At 39.7% G+C, this 21,256-nt stretch overlaps 1 protein-coding gene across 2 annotated transcripts in view; it reads left to right on the plus strand.

The window, feature by feature from the left end:
* The window catches only part of RTTN (rotatin), a 151,762-nt gene extending 142,061 nt beyond the window's left edge, over positions 1-9,701 (plus strand). Inside the window, exons 47-50 of one of the 2 annotated variants that reach the window (XM_032422642.1) lie at positions 5,261-5,364; positions 6,460-6,529; positions 7,453-7,582; positions 9,202-9,701. In XM_032422642.1, the coding sequence (XP_032278533.1) occupies positions 5,261-5,364; positions 6,460-6,529; positions 7,453-7,538 (260 nt within the window). In that variant the 3' untranslated portion in view covers positions 7,539-7,582; positions 9,202-9,701. Of the gene's footprint in view, positions 1-5,260; positions 5,365-6,459; positions 6,530-7,452; positions 7,781-9,201 lie in introns of those variants that run through there. The other variant, XM_032422641.1, reaches the window with a different exon arrangement.
* The last annotated feature ends 11,555 nt before the right edge of the window (positions 9,702-21,256 follow it).

Raw genomic sequence — 21,256 nt, forward strand, 5'->3', positions numbered from 1 at the left:
CTGTTTATTCCTAGTCTGCCCACACTAGAACATTAGCTCTTACGAGGTCAAGAGGCCTTTGTCTCTTTTCTTCATGTTTATCTGCAGCATCTGGAGTTGTGCCTGTCACTAGTGAGCGCTTCAGTGAGTATTCAGCTCTCCGATTGAGAGAGCTCCTGAGCAGGCAGGAGAATTCAGAACCCAAGACCAAATGGTGAAATTAGCCTTACAGAGACCGCATTCTCTGAGATGTAGGACAGATGGAGGTGAGGATTCAGAAAAAAATTTGAAGCAGAAGGAGGGAAATGGAAAGCTCTGTTTCTGCAACCATGTGCTATTTCTGTGAGGAGAGTGTGAATAGGGAGGGGGTTTTATAAGGTTACATTGCATTGTTTTGGGGGAAAAAAAAGAGGTGGGCTTCTAGACCTCCACGCACCTGGTGTTGGATGCCAACCCTTAGGTGCTCACTCGAGCATCACCTGGGGCAGCTGCCCTGGGTCCAGTTTCTACATCTGTAAAATAATCCTTCCTTTCTGAGTTTTGGTAGAAATCCGTTTATAAACACACATCAAGTGTCTAGTACCATTTATGGTACATGGTAGATGCTCCAGATAGATTAATTCTGTTTTCCGTTCATGTTTTTTACTTAATCTTTCTTAGCGGTGTTTTCCTATGACATGTGGAGTTTTCTAAGTGAGTGGCAGTGATTCTGCCTGCGTCCTGCTGTGTATGCAGTGGTGATTCTCTCTGGTAATTATGGAATTGTTGGAAATAACAGGGAGAGATTGTAGAAGCCCGGTCAGCTTTCAACTTCGCGAAGTGAACTGTGGATCTGAGCTCCGCTTTTCTGTAGCTCCTCCACTGACACTGCAGGCTGCCGTGGAGTGCCGTGCGCTGCCGTGGGCCGCCGTGGGGCGCCGTGGGGCACCGTGGGCTGCTGTGGGCTGCCGTGGGGGTGCCGTGGGGCGCCGTGAGCTGCCGTGGGGCACCCTGGGGCGCCGTGGGCTGCCGTGGGGCCGCCGTGGGGCGCCGTGGGGTGCCGTGGGCTGCCGTGGAGCACCGTGGGGCGCTGTGGGGCGCCGTGGGGTGCTGTGGGGGCGCTGTGGGCCACCGTGAGGCGCCGTGGGGCACTGTGGGCCGCCGTGGAGCACCGTGGGGCGCTGTGGGGTGCCGTGGGGCGCTGTGGTGGTTCCGTGCGGTGCCGTAGCTGCCATGGGGCACCGCGGGGCGCGCCCCGTCCTCGCTTGGGTAGAGTGAGGCTAATGACAGGCCCACCCCGTGGGGCAGCGGGATAGCACATGTGAGGTATGTGTCCCCAGGCCTGTCACCTGTTAGTTACTCCTTGTTCTCAGAAGTTTTTCTTTGGGACTAGTCAGTGCAGTTTTATTATTGAGAGTTGGAAAAAGGATGGGCCTTCGGGAATTCAAGGAGAAGTCTACGTTTTCCCTCTGGATTTATTTTTAGCATATCTTTGTAATAGCCATGCTGTCTCTTCCTCCGTAGCTTAAAGCAGTTGGACAAATTTCTGGTCAGAAGGAGCTTCCTTAGCCCCAGAGATGTGAGATCAGGGGCCTCCAAGGCAGGGACAGGAAGAAGCGCCCGTGCAGTTTCTTGTGGACCTCTGAAGGCATGTCAGGGGCACCGCCTCCCATTTCCACTTGGGGATCCACAGGGAGGGCTTATTCCTTGTTTCTGGTAATTTCAGGCAAGGACTCCTCTGAAAACAATAAAATTATGCTAGATAAAATATATCAAAATTAACCTTAAAAAAAAAATCAAAGAACTGAAAAGATAGTGGGAAACTCCCAGGCCAATTTTGATTGAAGGTTTGCGGCTAGAGACACAAAAATATATATATGAACTATGTATATTTTTTGTTTCAAGGACATTTGCCAACATGGTATGCTCGGCTTTTGTTCAGGCATGCCAAGGAGTCAGGGAACAACAGTCAAGAGTGTCCAGGATGGGGAGTTTATGGGCCATCTTGTTTGTGTTAACGTGGAACTCCAAAGAGCTAACCTCTTAGGAGAAGGATGGATCAGAATTAAATTGGTCCCCCAACCCTTACCTAAGTGATTATAAAGAAAAGAAAAACAAGTGTGAGAATGGGCACACAGACTGCTCCTCACAGCTCTGTACCCCAGAGGCATAGAGCCTGAGTGGCCTGTGACCTCGATGGACAGTGTCCCTGGGTGCTTAGCAGAGGCATCGTGCCCCTCCGAGGGATGGAGGACAAGCACATACTGGGCCTCAGAGGACCTGCACAGGTTTTCAGAAGGATTAACCAGGGTATGGTTAAATGTGACCAAGCACAGCAGGACCCTGGCAACATGAGTCAGAACCAGCGGGGGAAGTACACCAACTCATCTGCCTAGGCTTCCGGTGTTGGAAGTATAAAACACAGATTTAAAGATAAATTTATTTATGCCATATTTAGATAAGTAAGTGACAAGCCTGGAATGTTTGCAGAAGATAGGAAAGTGAAAAATTAAAAGATCTGAAATAATAACAAATTCTATAAATATATATGTAACCCAACGTGGGAGCATGACATGGGAGACTTTTGCTGAAAAAACTCTTGTATCTGTAGCCAGTCTGTGTTTGCAGTTTCATCATGATTTGACAAATGAAATTGGATCCCAATCAGCTCTTTTCCCAATCAATGTATTGTCATTAAATCTAATTTGTAATACACTGTTAAAACTATTTCTCACCTTTATGCAAAATATAGTCATAAAACAAACCTCTTTCAGCTTTACCATTAATTCAACTCTGGTTTGTTGGATTTGTTGATATTCATGGTGTAAATACTCAGTATAGCTGATTTCAAGCTAACAATATGACATCCCTAAATTTGTAATTAACTCAATTACATTAGAAGAAAGGTAGTAAGTATTTAAAACTCATTTCCTACTTACTAGCTACATTTTACTGTTATCTATTCTTTTGAAGTTATTTATAGGTGTATGTGGGTGCTCACTTCATACCTGTTAAACTTTAAAAAATTTTTTAATTTAAATTCAATTAATTAACATATAATGTATTATTTATTTCAGTGGTACAGGTCTGTGAGTCATCAGTCTTATATCATATCCAGTGGTCATTACAACACATACTCTCCCCAGTGTCCATCACCCAGTTACCTCATCCCCCCCACCCCTCTCCCCTCTAGCAACCCTCAGTTTATTTCCTGTGATTAAGAATCTCTTAAAGGTTTGTCTCCCTCTCTGGTTTTGTCTTGTTTCATTTTTTTTGTCTCTTCCCCTATGATCCTCTGCCTTGTTTCTTAAATTCCATGTATCAGTGAGATCATATGATAATTGTCCTTCTCTGATGGACTTATTTCACTTAGCATAATTACCCTCTAGTTCCATCCACGTTGTTGCAAGTGTCAAGATTTCATTTTTTGATGGCTGCATAATATTCCATTACACACACACACACACACCCCTTCTTTATCCTTTCATCTGTTGATGGACAGCCTATTAGTAAAACTTAAAAATGTTTAATGTGCCTTTTTTGCTATACATGCTATATTTCACAATGTTTTTTGTTTTTTTTTTAAAATTGATCCCAGTTGCATCATCATTAGGGACCACATTAATTGATCTATATATGTACTTTATTAAAAACGCTTAAGAAGGGTGCCTGGGTGGGTCAGTCGTTAAGCATTTGCCTTCGGCCCAGGTCATGATCCCAGGGTTGTGAGATTGAGCCCCACATCGGGCTCCCCACTCAATGGGGAGTCTCCTTCTCCCTCTGCCCCTTGCCCTGCTTGTGCTCTCTCTCACTCTTACTCTCACTCTCTCTCTCTCAAATAAATAAATAAAATCTTTAAAAAAAATGCTTAAGAGATAGTATCTAGTCGAGGGAGTTATTATAAACTTACTTAGCTTATGGGTTATATGTTCTGAGTGTTTAGTACTCTATATAAAAATATCACTTGATGATACTTAGAGAAACACATGGGAACCACCCTTTCATTTCATAATGTGCCCCAAGAGAACCAGCTGCCAACTACAACCTCACATAACGAATTTTATCAGATAACTATTTATATAGGCTCATTGTGGGAAAGTTAGGGTACAGGAAAAGCAAGGGAAAACTAGGGAATGCAGAGGAGGTGGTAAGGAGTAGGGGCTAGTTGTCAGGAAGGTTCAGCACCCGTATGTTCCTTCCACACGGTCCTTCCAATGTACAGAAGTTACTTTATGGAGCAGCTTTCTTTCTTTTTTTTTTTTTCCTGTAAAAGATTTAAAATTCCTTAAAATTTCTTTAAAAACTACATAGAATTACTGAAACAGCATTTTTGTTGCTTTGATTATGGAATCTTTTGTCCAGCTGGTATTTATTGAGCCCCTAAAATAAACTGGCACTGTGGTTGGAATATTCATCAGTGAGCAGACACACACTTTGCCCTCAACCAGGTTACAGTGTAATTAGATGCATCCAGTGGAGTGGGGAGTGGTTTTACATACAGAGAGAGTTCCCATTACCAACCCTTAAGAATGCTACATGTTTTTAAACACACATTTTAGAGGAAATATAATTTGATACAATTTAATGATATATAAAAATAAGTAATAAGATAGGTTCATATATTGGTCTGAAACACCCTGACAGTTTACTTGGGACTGGACTTCTTTGCATCTTTACTTAAAATGAGTAGACTGCTGCAGATAATTTGTAAGTCTTGATTTCATACTCTGGCTAGCTTTGCAAAAAGGGGACATATCTCATGTATTGTTGTGCCTTTAAATCACTTTTTCCTCTGACATACACATACACAAAAACATTTCTCCAAAATGTTTAGTCCTACTTTAAAAGGCTTACCTAATTTTGTATTTCTTGATTATTGTTTTATATAGTAAGCCATGCTATTGATGTTCTTATAATAGTCTTTATAATTTATCATAAGAGCAAACCTGTTTTCCTGCACACCAAAATGTGAGCTATAATCGAACAGCTCATTTATACAACTCTTTGTGTAATTACTTACTTCTGCACTATTGTTGTTTAAATGAATGTGCCGTTGTTGAATTAGGGCCAAAAAAATTAGGCTGCCACAGCTTCCCTGACTATTCTATGCCTGTCGTGAAAATAGTTTGTTTTGAGGTTATCCTCCCATACATGGTATACAAGATTGTTTTTGCTCTAGTCTGGTGATACCAACTTTGTATGTATTCTGGTGGGGAAAAAGGGAGTATCTGAACTAGTCCAAGATCACAATATGTTGTAATGTCTGGGACTGAACTTTTTTTCCTAATGTGTTTATTATTAGAAAAAGTCATTGGTGTGCTAGCTGCCTGTCTGGAAAGTGAGAGTCAAAATGCTCAGAGGATTGGAGCAGCGGCGCTTTGGGCTCTGATTCACAATTATCAAAAGGTCAGTTTTTAAAGTCCTTGTTATAGCCAGGGGCAAACACCAAGGCTCCGAGGCTGCAGCCAGGGATGCCGGAGGACTATCAGCAAGAGAGAAAAAATGAACTCAAAGACATTGTTGCCTTGTGCATTTTTACAGTTAGTGAGCCATCACTTGAAATCTTTTTCATTTAATCAACAGGATGTCTGATTTCAGAAGGGTGTCTCTTTTGGGTGAATTTTCCCTGTCAATATAAATTGATTTGGCATATTGGTTTAATGTTAGTATAGATCGTTTCTGCTAAAAGATGTATTAAGGAAAAACGCATCCTGAAATAAAACCAGATAATGAAGTTTATCCGGCTGTGTGATTCCTCTTTGTCTAGCATGTGCCGTTACTGAGTTTTGAGAAAACCTGGTTCTTGTGAGGCTGCAGCCCAGGGCCAGCCCCGAGGGAGCCATCAGCAGGTGCCGACTTGCACTTGCTCTCTCTGGCCTTTGGGCTTCTCTTTCATTGCAGACATCTCATTCTGAGAGAAGTGCCCTTGTATATCTAGCAATTAAATAGCGGCAAGTGCCAGCCGGTGTTGGGATGCACACCATCCCCGAATAGTGCTCTTGGCCGTTTGTCCCTTGTGTGCTGCTCGTTCCCCCCTCGGGCGGCAGCCGTGTGCACGAGGCCAGAGGCAGCGCAGTCGCTTCACCGTGTACCCCGAGGGCTTAGCACAGGAGCTGACACTTTGCAGTTACTTATTAGTGAATATTCGTTGACCGGCCGGTACTGTTTGTTATACTTCGTCGGAAATCTGGGGTTTTGGGGAATGTGAAATATGGAAACCAAGACTGAGTCTTCCTTTAAGACTTGATATTAGGGGAGAAGGGGCCAAGGGAAGGGCAGGGAAAGAAGCACACGGAGCTGCAGAGAGAAGCGAGTTAGGGAGGGAAGGATGTGGGACGGCACAGTGGGATATGCCCATTCCTAATTCCCTGGATCCATCGTTACACTTGGTAATATTCTGCTTAGGGCTGTGGTCAGCGGGGGCCGCACAAATATTGTAGTACCTGATCCGTAGCCTATGGGAATAAATCTAATTAATGGATTGCTCTGTGTTATCTGCAGGCAAAAACAACTTTGAAAAATCCATCAATAAAAAGAAGAGTGGATGAAGCATATTCCTTAGCAAAGAAAAGTAAGTTTTATTATGGAAGAGATCACACTTAAACTTGGAAGCTATTAAGTGAATTCTCTGATTAATGAATTGTTTGGATAGTTCACAACAAGAAGACAGTTTTCTACATTGATGTTTGAGAAGCTTTTTTATTGAAGCATTATAAAAATGTGCTGATATCTGGTCCATGCTTTTCATTATGACACCTTTTTAAATAATAAATTGTTTTGATAGATGAAGGTTTGAGATATAGTTTCTTAAAACAGGTCTTTGATCTTTCTCCAGTTCATTTTCTTTTTCATGCACTAAACTTCCTTTGCCAGTGGTTACCACCGTGTGGTAATGTGTTCTGAGGCGATAAGAACTGGGCCCAATTAGAATTGACCTTGAACAGAAAACTTTGATCTAACATCAGGGAGTTGAATTACAGTCTTCCGAGAATAGATCGAGTTGCCCTTCTATCCTCTCAGCCCTGTGATGTGATCATGATAGGAGGCAGGGTTTTCTTTTCACAGTTCATTTTTCATTTTAAGTGACACCGTTTTCAGTGAGCATTATTCTTCGAGCACTTTTTATGCTAAGGAGCTGTACTGTGTCTTTCTTGTACTGTACTAAATCTGTTGGTTATTAATTTGTGCTTTTATAGTCTGATTTTTTATAAGTAGTTTGTGGATTTTTTTTGGTTTGTTTCTCACTGTGACCATGAGTTCCTAGAGGTAGTTATGTTAGAATTTGTGCATTCGGAGGAATGATATAGTAGCATAGAAAGCAAGGCATTCATTTGGGGTTATAGGTAATGGCAGCCATTATGGAGGCGTATTGATTTTTGTTTATACTTTTTGGCTAAACTATAAATAAAAAATAAATATGAATTCTGTCTGTTCTTAAGTACAGTACTAAATTTAATAAACTTACTCTTCCATACTCTTATTTTTCTCTCTCAGCTTTCTCAAACTCAGAAGAAACTCCTCTAAATGCCTATTACTTGAAATGTCTTGAAAACCTTGTTCAGCTTCTAAACTCTTCCTGAGCCATGTGAGATTCTCCTCCCTGAAACTGATGGCCGCCAGACAGGTGAGCCAACCTTGAAGCAAGCTCTGTGTGGCAGCTGTTACCTGGAGACAGGCTAAGTCTCTGCAAGGTGTGTGCCCTTCCTGCCTGATGAGAAATAAAACTGGGACATCTCAGCTCTGTCCCTCCGTACCAGCTCTCTCTGAGTAAGAGTAGCTGACAAGAAGATGATGGACAAAAGGCATAGAAAGTTTTGGGAACATGAACATTTTTACCTTTTTCTATGCAATTGGCTTTGTAAAAATCATATTTAACAGTTATTTAATAAAATATTTTTAGAAACTGAAAATCGACTAATAATTGCTACTTGCAGACTTTTATCAGTCTCCTGAGTATAAATTTTAGTAATTGGAAGAAGACAGGGTTTTCTGATTCCCTTTTTTTCCTTGGTTTTTTACATGGAATTTGGCTCTTGTCAGTACAAATCCTTATTTCTCAAACCTTTATATTGCCCCGAGCATACACGTTGGTGAGGAGATATTTTGTATATAAATGTCTATAATTTTGTCAGTGCTTCTTTATGCAATTTTTAGTGATATTAACTGATTTCCATATGATTTGTAAACCTGTTATGTTTTATTATTTTCACCTTTCAACTTCTAAAATACTGTGTAATAAAGAAGGAAGAAATGGGTTTACGATCAGGTAGGCCTGGGTTCAAACCCTAGCTCAGCCCAAAACATCCCGAAGAAGAAGACTTAAAAAAACCTAGCAGGAGAAGTTCTGTCAAGTATTCATGACGTAATAGCGCTTAACGGCATTAGCTTTGAACTGAGAACTTAGAGCAGTGTCGTTCAAGTACTGATCAAGTACAGCAGTTGTCCTAGCACTTTTGAGAGAAAGAAAATTGTGTCTAAGAAAAAAACACATCGCTCTACACACTCATTACTTACATATACACGGCTGTACACACTCATTTAGGGAAAAATTTTCTAACTGAATTATAGTTAACAAAAAAATAACATTTTTAAAATGCTTTAGCAAATGCTATCATCACTAAAACAAGCCGGGTGATTTTATTTAAGCTAGAAGCATGAGGACAGAATAGATGTTAAATATTGAAATAGAAGCAGATAAATTTGTGGTGTCTGAAAATTATTGATTAGAGATCTTAACAATAGATCCAGGAAGTTCAGAAGTTCCTGGGCCACCTAAGCTAATTCAAAGAAATAGACATGTTGATACTCTGAAAAATTCACCAATTCTGAGAGCAGGAATCAGGAATTATTTCTACCTTTTCTCCTGGTTTCTTATATTCTGTGCCATTTTCTTGGTATTACCTTATAAGTTCTCACTGATGAATAATGGCATGGATTTCTTTGTAACTTCCATTTAAATAGCTCTTTCTATGTCACAGGCACTATTCGCAGAATGTTTATTATTTAGTCTGTGGCTGTCTGTCTGTCTGTCTGTGCTGCCTCTTTTTTTTTTTTTTTTCTCATTGGAATTCCTGTCTTGTATTTGGATCTTATAGATAACTACCATTTTTTTATACAAAATGAGATCTCTCCAGGGAAGTGATCCTTTCCTTTATGGTTCATTGATTAATTGACATATCAGGGTATCCTTTGCCTCCTATCTTTGAAATCAGGAAGAGTTGTAACTGATTATTTTCCCAGCAGGTCCAGGTAGTACTATGCGGGGTTTGTAGCACAGTAGCTTGAACCACTCGGGGATGTGACCTGCTGACGCCCAGGAGAGGACTGCCACCCCTGGAAGCAGAGCTAACGGCTTCGGGGAAGTTGCATTATCTCCTGTTGGTGTCCAGGGACTCAAGCCTCGGAGGCATATAGTGTTCCTGGTCCTGGATGGCAGCCCTTCCCATCTGCGTCTCTTCAGATTCTGTCCAGCCAACTGGGGGACACTGGTAAGCAGACGATTCCTGAGGTCACCAGCGCACGATTTCAGCAGCTGCTGTGATGCTAACTCGGGACCCACCAGCATCACAATCCCCTAGGATATTTGTTGAAATGCAGATTCCTGGACCCACTGAAATGGAGTCTTAGGCCTGTGTTTGGGAGAATTGTCAGTGAGCTCCCCAGGTGACTTTTACTTTCTCCACAATTTGAGAACCAATAATTAATCCCCCTGATTTTACAGAAAACTATGTAAACATGAAAATGATTTAACATTACTCAACTACTTACTGATGACATCTGACTTGAATCTGGGTGTCTTGAGTGCTAGTCAAGTGCTTTTTCTATCACACATCCTTAGTGTAAGCCTAGATTCAGAAAATAGGTGTAGGGGACCAGTTCATGCCTCATGGTCTCCAAATTCCCATCCCCTGGCCTTTCTGGTTGGTTGGGTTAGTACTGCCTGTGTGCTATAAAGGCATACAGAGCTGGCACCTTTTTTAGTTTTTTTAAAGATTTTATTTATTTATTTGACAGAGAGAGACACAGTGAGAGAGGGAACACAAGCAGGGGGGGTGGGAGAGGGAGAAGAGGCCTCCCACCGAGCAGGGAGCCCGATGCAGGGCTCGATCCCAGGACCCTGGGATCATGACCTGAGCCGAAGGCAGACGCTTAACAGCTGAGCCACCCAGGCGCCCCAAAGCCTGTACCTTTTTAACCAGAATGTGCGGACATTGATACGGAGGCTTGTGGATTTAAGACCCTGAGCAGTTTGCAGGAGGAGGCAGCCTTTGGTTTCGAAAACAGAGGAAACAAAGAGAATACTTAGGAGACCTAGCTGGAGACTTTTCATTCTCTTCCTAAAAATCACTTTCAAAAATGAATAACTGGATGTATTTTTCTTTGGTGTTCTGTAAAGAATGAAGTAAAAAAATAGAATTTGTCTGTTTAACTGCAGGTCATCAATTTTCTTTTGTAGTATTAAATATACTCATCATCTATAGTACTCTTACATCATTAGTCTTTGTGGCTTCACCTTGTCTACCCCCATTTCCTGAGATCTGCTTCTTGACTCATGATGTTCCACAAATTTGGCAGTTTGATGGATAGGAGTAGTGAATGATTAGCATCCCTGTTTTCGCCATAGCCAGTTGTGCATGTGGTTCTCTCAGGGAAGGAGAGAGCATGACGGAGTGGTTAAGGGTATTGGGCTCTGGAGCCATATGGACCTGCTGTCAACCTGGCTTCATCCCTGCACGGCAGTGGCAGCCCAGGGACAGCCTTGAGGCCACGTCTTCTGCTGTAACTGGGGATGAGGATACCTGCCTTGTAAAGCTGGGGAGAGGTTGGAGTGCCCTAGTACTTGGTTGATTATCCCTTGGATTAATTATTCTTACATAGTTCTCAAAAATTTATATCTCCCTCATTAAAACATTAAATCCTTTGTGTCCTTGCAACCCTTCTATTTCTCTGGGGAGGGGGAAAGGCTGAGAAGTGAGTTATGTTGTCAAAACTGAGGTTTCCACATTCCAAAAGGATTGTCAGTTTCTAGTGGGGATGTGTTCATAGTCCTGAGGTCGCTGAGCTCATGGATGCTCACCAAGTCATCATGGAGAACCTAAGTCTTACAAAGCACTGTGTGGAGGTGTTAAATGCAGCTGAGTGGATGTGGTACATTTTATTCTGCTTGTCAGGTTTTCTGGATTGACTGTGAGTTGGTGAAATACCACTCTTCCCCAATTTGACTTGAAAAGTACAAGAGATACAAACTTAGCATCTGAAAGAAAACCTTAGCTTAAAGAATCCATCAGTTTCAGGATAGCCATTTTCTTCTGTCTGCCTGCTCTTGACTTGTGATCCAAACAGTCAAGGGGATTGGATGATTAAATGCTATTGTTTCTGTGAATGGGCAACTTAGAATTTATTCTTCCTAAGTTAAAAATTATTCTTCATGGGAGATTCCTTTTAAAATTCAAATAATAAGTCAGCTGGGACTGAATGATAGTAAGCTGGGCCTCAAGGCTCAGGGTGTACAAAAGACTATGCCAAAACCCTGGGATTCTGAGATTTGGCAGCAAGACATGACGAGCTCAATGTGATCCTGTTTTAAATCTTCCCCAAAACGTTCATCTTTGAGTTTCATTTGCTCCTTCTGCATTTGAGAAATCTTCAGAAAAAAAATATGCTCTTTTAAAATAATGTTTCACAAAAGATCCATAAGGTAACATTCAATAAATTTCTCTTTAACTAATTTGGCATGAAAACCAAGAGAAAAATATGTGTTCTAGAGTAGACTCCCAGGAACACTTTCTTCCATGCATATCTCCTTTTTCAATAATGTCTTTCCCTATAGTTTTACCTCTGCCCATGGCTGTGCCTTTGGAGTGTCTGTGTCCCTTTTGGTTCATCTGGGCAGCGATACTCAGCATTCTGGTAGCAAGCAGATTGCTCGCAGTTCTGGACAAATTCTGAAAACATGATTTCCTCAGATACTCTATTAGAACATTCTTCCCTTGCCTTGCCATGGAAAGAGATTATAAAAAGATAGATTATAAAATGGAGAACTACTTTTAATCATTTTCTGATAAAACATAAAGATTGGATTGCAAAGAATTGGTTTATGGATATGATACCTGATTTACAGTTTATATCTGTTAGGGAAAGCCATGATTGCATGGAGTAGAAAATATAAAGTAATAATAGCTTCAGGGGGCACCTGGGTGGCACAGTCAGTCAAGCGTCTGACTCTTGCTTTCAGCTCATGTCGTGATCTCAGGGTCATGAGACTGAGCCCCCAGTTGGCTCCGTGCTCAGCGGAGTCTGCTTGATTCTCGCTCTCCCTCTCTCTGCCCCTCTTCCCCCACACAGGTGCGTGCATGCTCTCTCTCTCTCTAAAATAATAATAAAAAAAAATAATGGCTTTAACAAGAAAGGATTTTCTTCTTCTTTTTTTGTTATGTTGGTTTTTTTTCCCACATGTAGGAAGCCCCCAGGTGGCCATTCCTTCGTTGACCGTGTGCTCAGGGACTCAAGTGCCCATCCTTTTGCTTTCCTTTCTTTGATAGCACCCTTCCTTCAGCGAGTTACCTCATGAATGTCAGAAAGGAAAAGGATGGAAAAAAGATGTCCCCAGCTGTCTGTTGCCCTTTTAAGGAGCCTTCCTATAAAACCACTCCAGCAACTTGCCTTCACATCTTCTTGGACAGAACACAGTCACATTCATGGTCTCTCCTGGCTGTAAGAGTGGTGAAGGAGTTTAGTCCTTCAGGTGCGCTCCCTGCCATATCTAGTGACTCAGGCCTGTGCTGGTCAGGAAGGGGGATGAGGGGCTTGGTTGGGCAACCACCAGTTTCTGCCCCACAGGCCAATGTTCCAGTTAATTTAAGAGAAAAATGTGATATAATTAGGGGTAAAAGTATTAGCCTCCCAAATAAAGAATTAGAGATTGGATGCTGATTGAATTTATTCGATCTGCATTTAGACTTTGTGATTAATTCTAGTTGCATTTAGAACCAGAAATATTAATGTCAGAGAACAAAATAAGATGACGTTCCAGTGTGAAGCCAGATGTGCTGTGTGGAGTTTATCCCCATGACATGGAAGCCTTAGCTATCCAGTGTTAGCTTCTAGAAATGAGCAAGAACGAAGACATTCAGCAATCTAAACCCCAGCCTCTTCCTGTTTTTTTCTTTTTACCATTTTATCCAGGAATTCTTCTTACTATTGCTAATTACTACTATTGACTTTTTTTTTCCTATTACCTCACCACACCAGATGCAATAGCCCTTTGTAAGGGACTACTTGTTACCAGTTTTCTGCAAAACATTCAACTTAGTTCTTACAGAAATAAATATTTTTCACCTCACTTCTGTCATTACTCTTTAATCAAATTCTGTAATTTCAGTAATGAGTCTAAGTGGTTCAAACTGTTTAGGAACGGGTATAGCCAGACCTCGGTCAGCGTGAAACTTGCCTGGTGGAAGCCAGAGGCCTGTGCTGGAGGGGTCCACTGGCCCCCGTGTGTCCGGGCTCCGCTCTCAGCTGCTGTGTTTATCAGGAGGATGGAGAGAATTGTTAAATCTTAGAAAATCTGTTCCGTGGGGGCCAATTAAGACAGGTTCTGTTACACTATAAGCTTGTAAGATTTCTTGAAACTTAGAACTTCCTCTTATTTCTTAACTGGCTAGTTCTTGCCTGGCTCCCTATGTTCAGAGAAAGATTGCCGGAGGTTAGAGGGCGTGGGCACTTTCTCGGTATTATTCCCAGTTCACCCTTTACCCCCTCACCTTCTCTAGCTTGCTTACCCCTGCCCTTTCTCTCCTACCTCCATGACTTAATTCTTTAACTTTCCTCCATCAGGTGTCTCCACCCGCCCTCATGTTTCCATTTCTGCTTTTTTAAAAGGTCGAGATCAAATGTCACCCCTCCTATGAAGCTGCGTCAGATTCCCTATCTGGGAGGAAATTCTTTAGTCTTTGAGTTTCCACACCAATTTTAGTTTAGGTTTTTTTTTTTTTTTAAGCTTTGATATCACTGAGTTTTTTCTCCTTGTATTAAGCTGATTTGCATAGTTGTTCCCACCGTCTCCTTAGCTATGGCTTCAAGTTTGAGCTTTAATTCTTTGCCTGTCACAATGCTTTGCATGAAGGAGATGAACAATTTATATTTATTTGAATGAATGAATGAATATGGAAAATACTTTATTAGTAAAAACTTCAGAATTTCACAGTGTAAATTAGGGTAAAAATTCTATTGACTGTCAAAATATGCACAACCATTAAGTGTTTCCTTTATGAGAACAGATTTTTTTTTTTTAATATTTTATTTATTTATTTGACAGAGAGAGACACAGCGAGAGAGGGAACACAGGCAGGGGGAGTGGGAGAGGGAGAAGCAGGCTTCCCGCTGAGCAGGGAGCCCGACGTGGGGCTCGATCCCAGGACCCTGGGACCATGACCTGAGCCGAAGGCAGACGCTTAACAACAGCCACCCAGGTGCCCCTATGAGAATAGATTTTTAAGTTCTAAAAGAATGAAAGAAAAAGCACTGTTTACTAATACTATAAAAACTCAGAATATTTTTTTAGTTCAGTAGAAAAAGAGAAAAAAAAAGACCCCAATATTTTAGATACTTTTTGAAAATATAACCAGCACCAGCATGTAACAGAGACACTAGTCAAACTTTCAAGATCTGTGCCTTCCTAGGAATCTTACTTGGGATATTCTTTTTGGGTGGTATAGTATATAGGTTTCAGCTTTTTGAAGATAGAGCCGTGAATTCTGAGAGTTACATAAGCTGCGGCTCCAGCAGTGTGGAGGAACCAGAAGAAGCCAGTTTGCATCACCCGTGCTGTGTGAGAAGCACCAATCGACAGGGAGCCTGTCAGCTTCCTTCCAGTTCTTCTTTCTCAGTGCCCGCGTTTGGCAGCAGCAAGCACTGAAGACTCTGACTTCGACTGAGATGAACATGACACTGCTTTGCACAGCAAGAGAGCAGGGGCAGTGGTAGAGGCTGTAAGGAGCTTTTAATAGTTTGACTTAATGAGAATCGGGGAATTTTGTGGTAGGGAAGGTAGTCTCTAATTGCATCACGTCCAGTCTCTTCCGCGTATTTCTTACCTGCAGCTGGTAATGCACAGCTCCATCTGCAGGTAAGAGCACCACAGCTCCTTTGCAGTGGTTTTGAGTTTTGACCCACATGGGGAAGCTTTAAGTGTACAGAGTCTGAACCAAAACTGGTAATCCAATGTGTATAGCTTTTGCTCTGTTATGATTTAAAGATTTGAAATTGTTAGGAATATGGCTGGAACTAACCAACATGCCGAACTGTCAGGACTGCTGATCCTCCTCCCGGATTCACTCCTAGGAGGGAAGAGAGAGTGGTGAGAGAGCCCCAGCATCACGCGGCACTGCTGGAACTGTTGTGTATAGTGGTGGGGGTCCTTCTGGTCAGCGGCAGGACAGTTCAGCAAGGTTTGGGAGGGAAAGCAGAAGATCTTGGGGATTTGCTCTCGTTTTTCCCAGCTGTTGCCTTGGGAAAAACAGTTCCTGCCCTTGCTTGTTCAGATCTCTGGCCCTGGGGAGCTCACTGCAAACTCCAGGCAGCCACACAGAATCCATGTACTCAGGAGGGGCCCGGAAAACAGGTGGAGTGCACTGACCCCCAGTCAGGCCCTTCTGCTCTCTGCCGTGTCAGACCCCCACACCAAGGCACTATGGTCTTAAAAGTGTCTCTTCCTAACGCTGCCACTCACTGACCAGGGCTTGTTTTTGCAGTGGAGAGTGAGTGACTATGATCAGTTGTTGCCCTGGACTCTCTACCACTCCTTGCTGCAAAATTTAGGAATATCAACGACAAAAAAAAGTACCCAAGAGAAATGGTAACATCATAGCCCCAAACTGGAAACAACCCCAAATGCCCAACAATAAGAGAGTAGGTTTAAAAAATTGTGGTTTAGGGGCACCTGGGTGGTGTAGTTGGTTAAGGGTCTGACTCTTGGTTTCGGCTCAGGTCATGATCTCAGGGTAGTGAGATTGAGCTCTGCATCAGATCTGCACTCATCATGGAGTCAGCTTGAGACTCTCTCTCCCTCTTCCTCTACCCCTCCCCCCCGCGCTCTCTCTCTCTCTAAAATAAATGAATAAGTCTTTTTAAAAAATTATGGTTTATTTAGGCAATGAAATGTTGCTAAGCAATAAAAAAATAGTAAAATGCTGATAAGCAGATCATGAATAAATGTCAAAAAAATTAAATTGGGAAAAGAAGCCTGACACAGAGAGAAAAGATACTGGATGATTCTACTTATATGAAGTTCAATACCAGGCAAAACTCCTGGTGACAGAAGTTCTTAAGGTTAATCTTTTAGAGTGGGTTGTGACTGGCATGTATATCTTGATCTAAGTTGTGGTAACAGGTGTATGCTGTAAAAAGTCTTAAAAATAAACTATATGTATATTATACTTCAATAAGACATATTAAGTTTAGATAATATGATAGACATTAGTGAGAGGAAGAACAAAGGATGTAAAAGAATGATATATTGTTATTAGGGTGGGGAATGCAGATACCTTTTTTTTAGGTAAGAAAAGTTGAAAAAGAAAGGGGGACAAATTGAAAGAAGAAATTAAGATGACAAAAACGTATCCAAATATAGCAATAAAAGTAAATGGACTAAACTCGAAGTGAGGAATAAACTTGAAAGATTGAATTAAAAAAATCTAATATATGTAGTTGAAAACGTTTAAATGAAAGGATAAAAAATATAATCAAAATGAAACAGGTTAATGTAGAATAAAATTGACTTTAAGAAAAAAATTTTAGGGCTGAAAAAGATCACCATCATGATACAAGATTAAACTCATCAAGATGTGGCAATTTTAAACATACATCTTGTAAAATATCCTCAAAGTGGCAGAATTACAAGGATAAATTGATAAAACTGACATCACAGGAGTAGCTTTCAAGTCTTGCTCTTGATTTTTGATAAGTTGAGCGTCAATAATTCAAACAAGATACAGAAAATCTGAATAACAATTGATAACCTTGATCTAATGGATATATATAGAATTCTCCAATCAAGAATTAGAGAAAACACATTTTTTTGCCTAAGTCCACATGAAGCATTTACAACTGATCAAGTATTAGGCAACAAGGAAAGCCTCAATAGATTTCAAAGATAGGTCCATATAAACCAAGAACTCTTGCCACTATGTAATGAAGTTAAAATTTAATAACAGAAATGTAAGTATCTTTATATTTGGAACTTAAAAGACACACTTTAAAAAACCCACAAGTTAAAGCAGGAACCACAATGGAAATCTACTGAATGATAATGAAAACTCTACATATAAAGACCTGTGGGATGCAGCAAAAGTGAAAGTTCTCTCACTGTTTTTATCCCTGAGAGAAATTTTTTTAGCTTTAAATCTGTCCCAAAGAGGAAGGCTTTCAAATTAATGAGTCAAGTGTCTATCTTTTATGAAGTTAGAAAAATAATGACAGAATAAATCTAAATCAAGTTGAAGAAAAAGTGAAAAATGAGCAGAAGTCAATGAGATAGAATCAAAGGTATTACAATACAGAACATCAACAGAGCAAAAATTTTGTTTTTTTTTAAATAGTAGACAAATTTCTGCCAAAAATGATCAACTGAAAAAGCAAAAGGACACCAATGCTATAATGAATGTAAAGGGGGACGTAAGTAGAAATGAAGTAGAAATTAAAGAGATACACTACTAGAATATTACCAACAATTCTAGACTAGCAAATTTGAAAGCATAAATGTAATGGACAAATTCTTGGAATAATATAATTATAATTGACCTCAAAAGTAATAAACTTCAGTAGTCCTGTAGCTATTAAAGCAGTTAAAGTAGTGATTGTAATCTTCCCACAAAGAAAACACAAGGCAGTTGGTTTTATAGGCAAGTTCTAACAAACATTCCTAGGACAATCCCAATTTTATTCAAACTTTTGTAATTATATCAAAAGAGGGAAGAATACCAGTTCAATCTATGAGGCAAGTATAATCATGATACCAAAATCAAACCAAGACAGTATGAGAATGGAAAAGAATACGCCCATTTTTCTCATGAATATAGGCAAAAATTCTAAATGACATTATTAGCAAATCAAACAGTATATAAAAAAATCTATATTCTTAGTAGATGTAGAAAAAATACTTGGGGCGCCTGGGTGGCTCAGTCGTTAAGCGTCTGCCTTCGGCTCAGGTCATGATCTCCAGGTCCTGGGATCGAGCCCCGCATCAGGCTCCCTGCTCAGTGGGGAGTCTGCTTCTCCCTCTCCCTCCACCTTTCCCCACTGCTCCTACTCTCTCTCTCTCTCTGTATCTCTCTGTCTCAAATGAATAAATAAAAAATTCTTTAAAAAAAAAAAAAAAGAAAAAATACTTAAAGTATTCTATTATAATTGATAATAAAATCTCTTGGCGAATTAGAAGTAGAAGGGAATTCCTTAACCAGGAAGGATTATGTAGAAAAACATAGAGCACTATCATTCTAAATGGAAAACAGTAGATGTATGTATTTCCCTGCAATTAAGGAATGCCGCAAGGAGACCTGCTATTACTATTTCTATTCCAATTTTATTAAAGATCGTATGTAGTGCAATAAGATATGAAAAATATACTAAATCTTAGAGATTAGAAAGGAGAAATAAAAGTATCATTATCTGCAGCATTGAGCAAGATTCAAGATCAGTTGCATTTCTTTACATTACAAGCAACTAAAAACATTTAAAGAGAAGACCTAAATTGATAATAATAATGGAGAATATAATGTACTGAGTACTAAATCTAACTAAAAACATGTACCATCTCCACGGGGAAAATTAAAAATGTTATTAAGGCATATTTTTAAAGACATAAGAATGTAGAGCAATACCATGTGAATAGACAGGGAGACTTATGTGGCAGATTATATTTTCCAAAGATAGCCACAGCAGTTTGTCCTATCCCACTTTTTTTGTTTTTCTTAAAAAGCAACTTTGATATTTCTCCCCTGGGGATGTGGATCTCTGATTCTATGGTACAAGTGATACATTGTAACTTCCAAGGTCAGTGTCTATTCTTTTCAAATTGATGGAGAGATTTAATAAACAATTGCAGTCAAAATTTCAATAGGGTAATTCTGGTAGAATTTGATGAAGTTTTTCTGAAGTCTCTATGAAAGAATAAATATCTGAGTTAGCCAGGACATTTTTGAAGAGGAGTAGCAAGATGAGAGGATTTATCTTACCCCAGGTGTCAGAACTTAATATGAAATTATGGTACTTAACACTGTCTGATACAGATTCAGGGATAAGCAAAGCATATTTATGGAAGTTTGATATGTGACTAAAGTGGCACAAATCAATAATGGAGAAAGGAGGGACAATTTGATTAATAGGATAAAAAAAAGTTATCCGTATGGGCAAAAATGAAGTTGGATTCCTTCTTCACAACATATGTAGAAATAAGTTCCAAGTGATTAGGGACTGATAGGGCACAGACAGAATGTTAACACTCTTAGTAGAAAATATTGCTGTGTCTTAGAACTTGGGCTAGGAAAGATTTCTTCAACAAGAGTTTTTAAAAAAAGCATTGGATATAATAAGATTGACACATTTTAGTATATAAAAAATTAAGACATTTGTTAACTAAAAAAGCACCATAAAGAAATTGAAAAGATAAGTTATAAACTGGGAGGAAATGTTTGCATCATATGATACCGATAATGGATGTTAATATCAATAGTATACATACTATTGATATTAATTGATATTAATATCAGTAGTATATATCAGTAGTTTCATTGTGTGTTAATATCAATATCAATAGTGTATATATGTACTATTATATATATAATAACTATATATACACTATACTATATATATGTATATATATATACTATTATAGTGTATATATATGTGTATATATATATAAAGAACTTTTACAAATCAGTAAATAAAACAATCCATTGGAAAAATAGGCAAGATTCATGAGCAGCCATTTGAAAGAAAAGGAAACTCATATGGCCAGTACACATAGAAAAAGTTTTCAACATCATTTTCATTTAGGGAAATAGAAATCAAGACTGCAATCAGGCTGATAAAAAGTAAAAAGTCTGACAAAAACAAATGTTGGAGAAGATATAAATCCACAGGGGTATTTTATACATTGCTGGGGGAGTGTAAATAGTCACAGTCACTTCGCAAAAACATTTTGGCATTGCTTCCTAGAGTTGAGCATTAACAAAAACATAGCAGTTTTACTCCAAGGCATGTCCCTAAGAAATACTCTTGAATATGAGCATTGAGAGATACGTAAAAGTGTTAATACCAGTGTTCTTTACATGAATAAAAACTGGGAACCTTCCAGTGCTCATCAATGGGACAGTCCGTGAATAAACAGTTGACATATTTACATTTATGCAATGGAATATTCTGCAGCAGTGGAAATGAATGTACAATAATATCCAGCAATCTGGATGGATCTGAGTAATAGAATTTTTTTTTAAATTATGGTAAAAAAGCACATACCATGAGATCTACCCTCCTAACAAATTTTTTAAGTATAAAATACAGTTTTGTTGAATATAAACACAATTTTGTACAGCAGATCTCTAGAATTATTTCATCTTGAAACATTATACCCATTAAACAGCAATTCCCCATTTTCCTCTCCTCCCAGCTCCGGGCAGTCACCATTCCACTTTCTGCTTCTACGTGTTTGAGTACTTTAGTACTTCAGATAAGGGCAGTTTCTGTTCTGTGACTGGCTTATTTTCCTTAGAATAATGTTCTCAAGTTCATCCATGTTGTCTCCTACTGCAGGATTTCTTTTCTTTTTAAGACAGACTAATATTCCATTGTGTGTATGATGTATATGTTTAGATATATTATGATATACATAACCCATGCACACATTTTCTTTATCCATTCATTGGTCAATGAACATTTAGTTTGTTTCCATATCTGGGCTATTGTGAAAAATGCTGCAGTGCAGATATCTCTTCAAGATAGTGGTTTTATTTTTCGATATATACCCAAAAGTGGAATTGCGGGATTATATGGTAGTTCTAGTCTTAATTTTTTGAGAACCTCCGTACTATTTTCCAGCATGGCTGTACCAACTTACCACCAGGAGTGTACAAGGGTTCTCTTTTCTCTCCATCCTCACCAGCACTTGCTATCTCTTTTCTTTTTGGTAATAGCCATTCTCAGAAGTGTGAGGTGAGCTCATTGTGGTTTTGATTTGTATTTTCCTGGTGATGAGTGATGTTGAGCACCTTTTCATGTGTTTGTTGGCCATCTGTGTGTCTTC

The sequence above is a fragment of the Phoca vitulina genome, unplaced genomic scaffold (assembly GCF_004348235.1).
Source record: "Phoca vitulina isolate PV1807 unplaced genomic scaffold, GSC_HSeal_1.0 scaffold27, whole genome shotgun sequence".
NCBI lineage: Eukaryota > Metazoa > Chordata > Mammalia > Carnivora > Phocidae > Phoca > Phoca vitulina.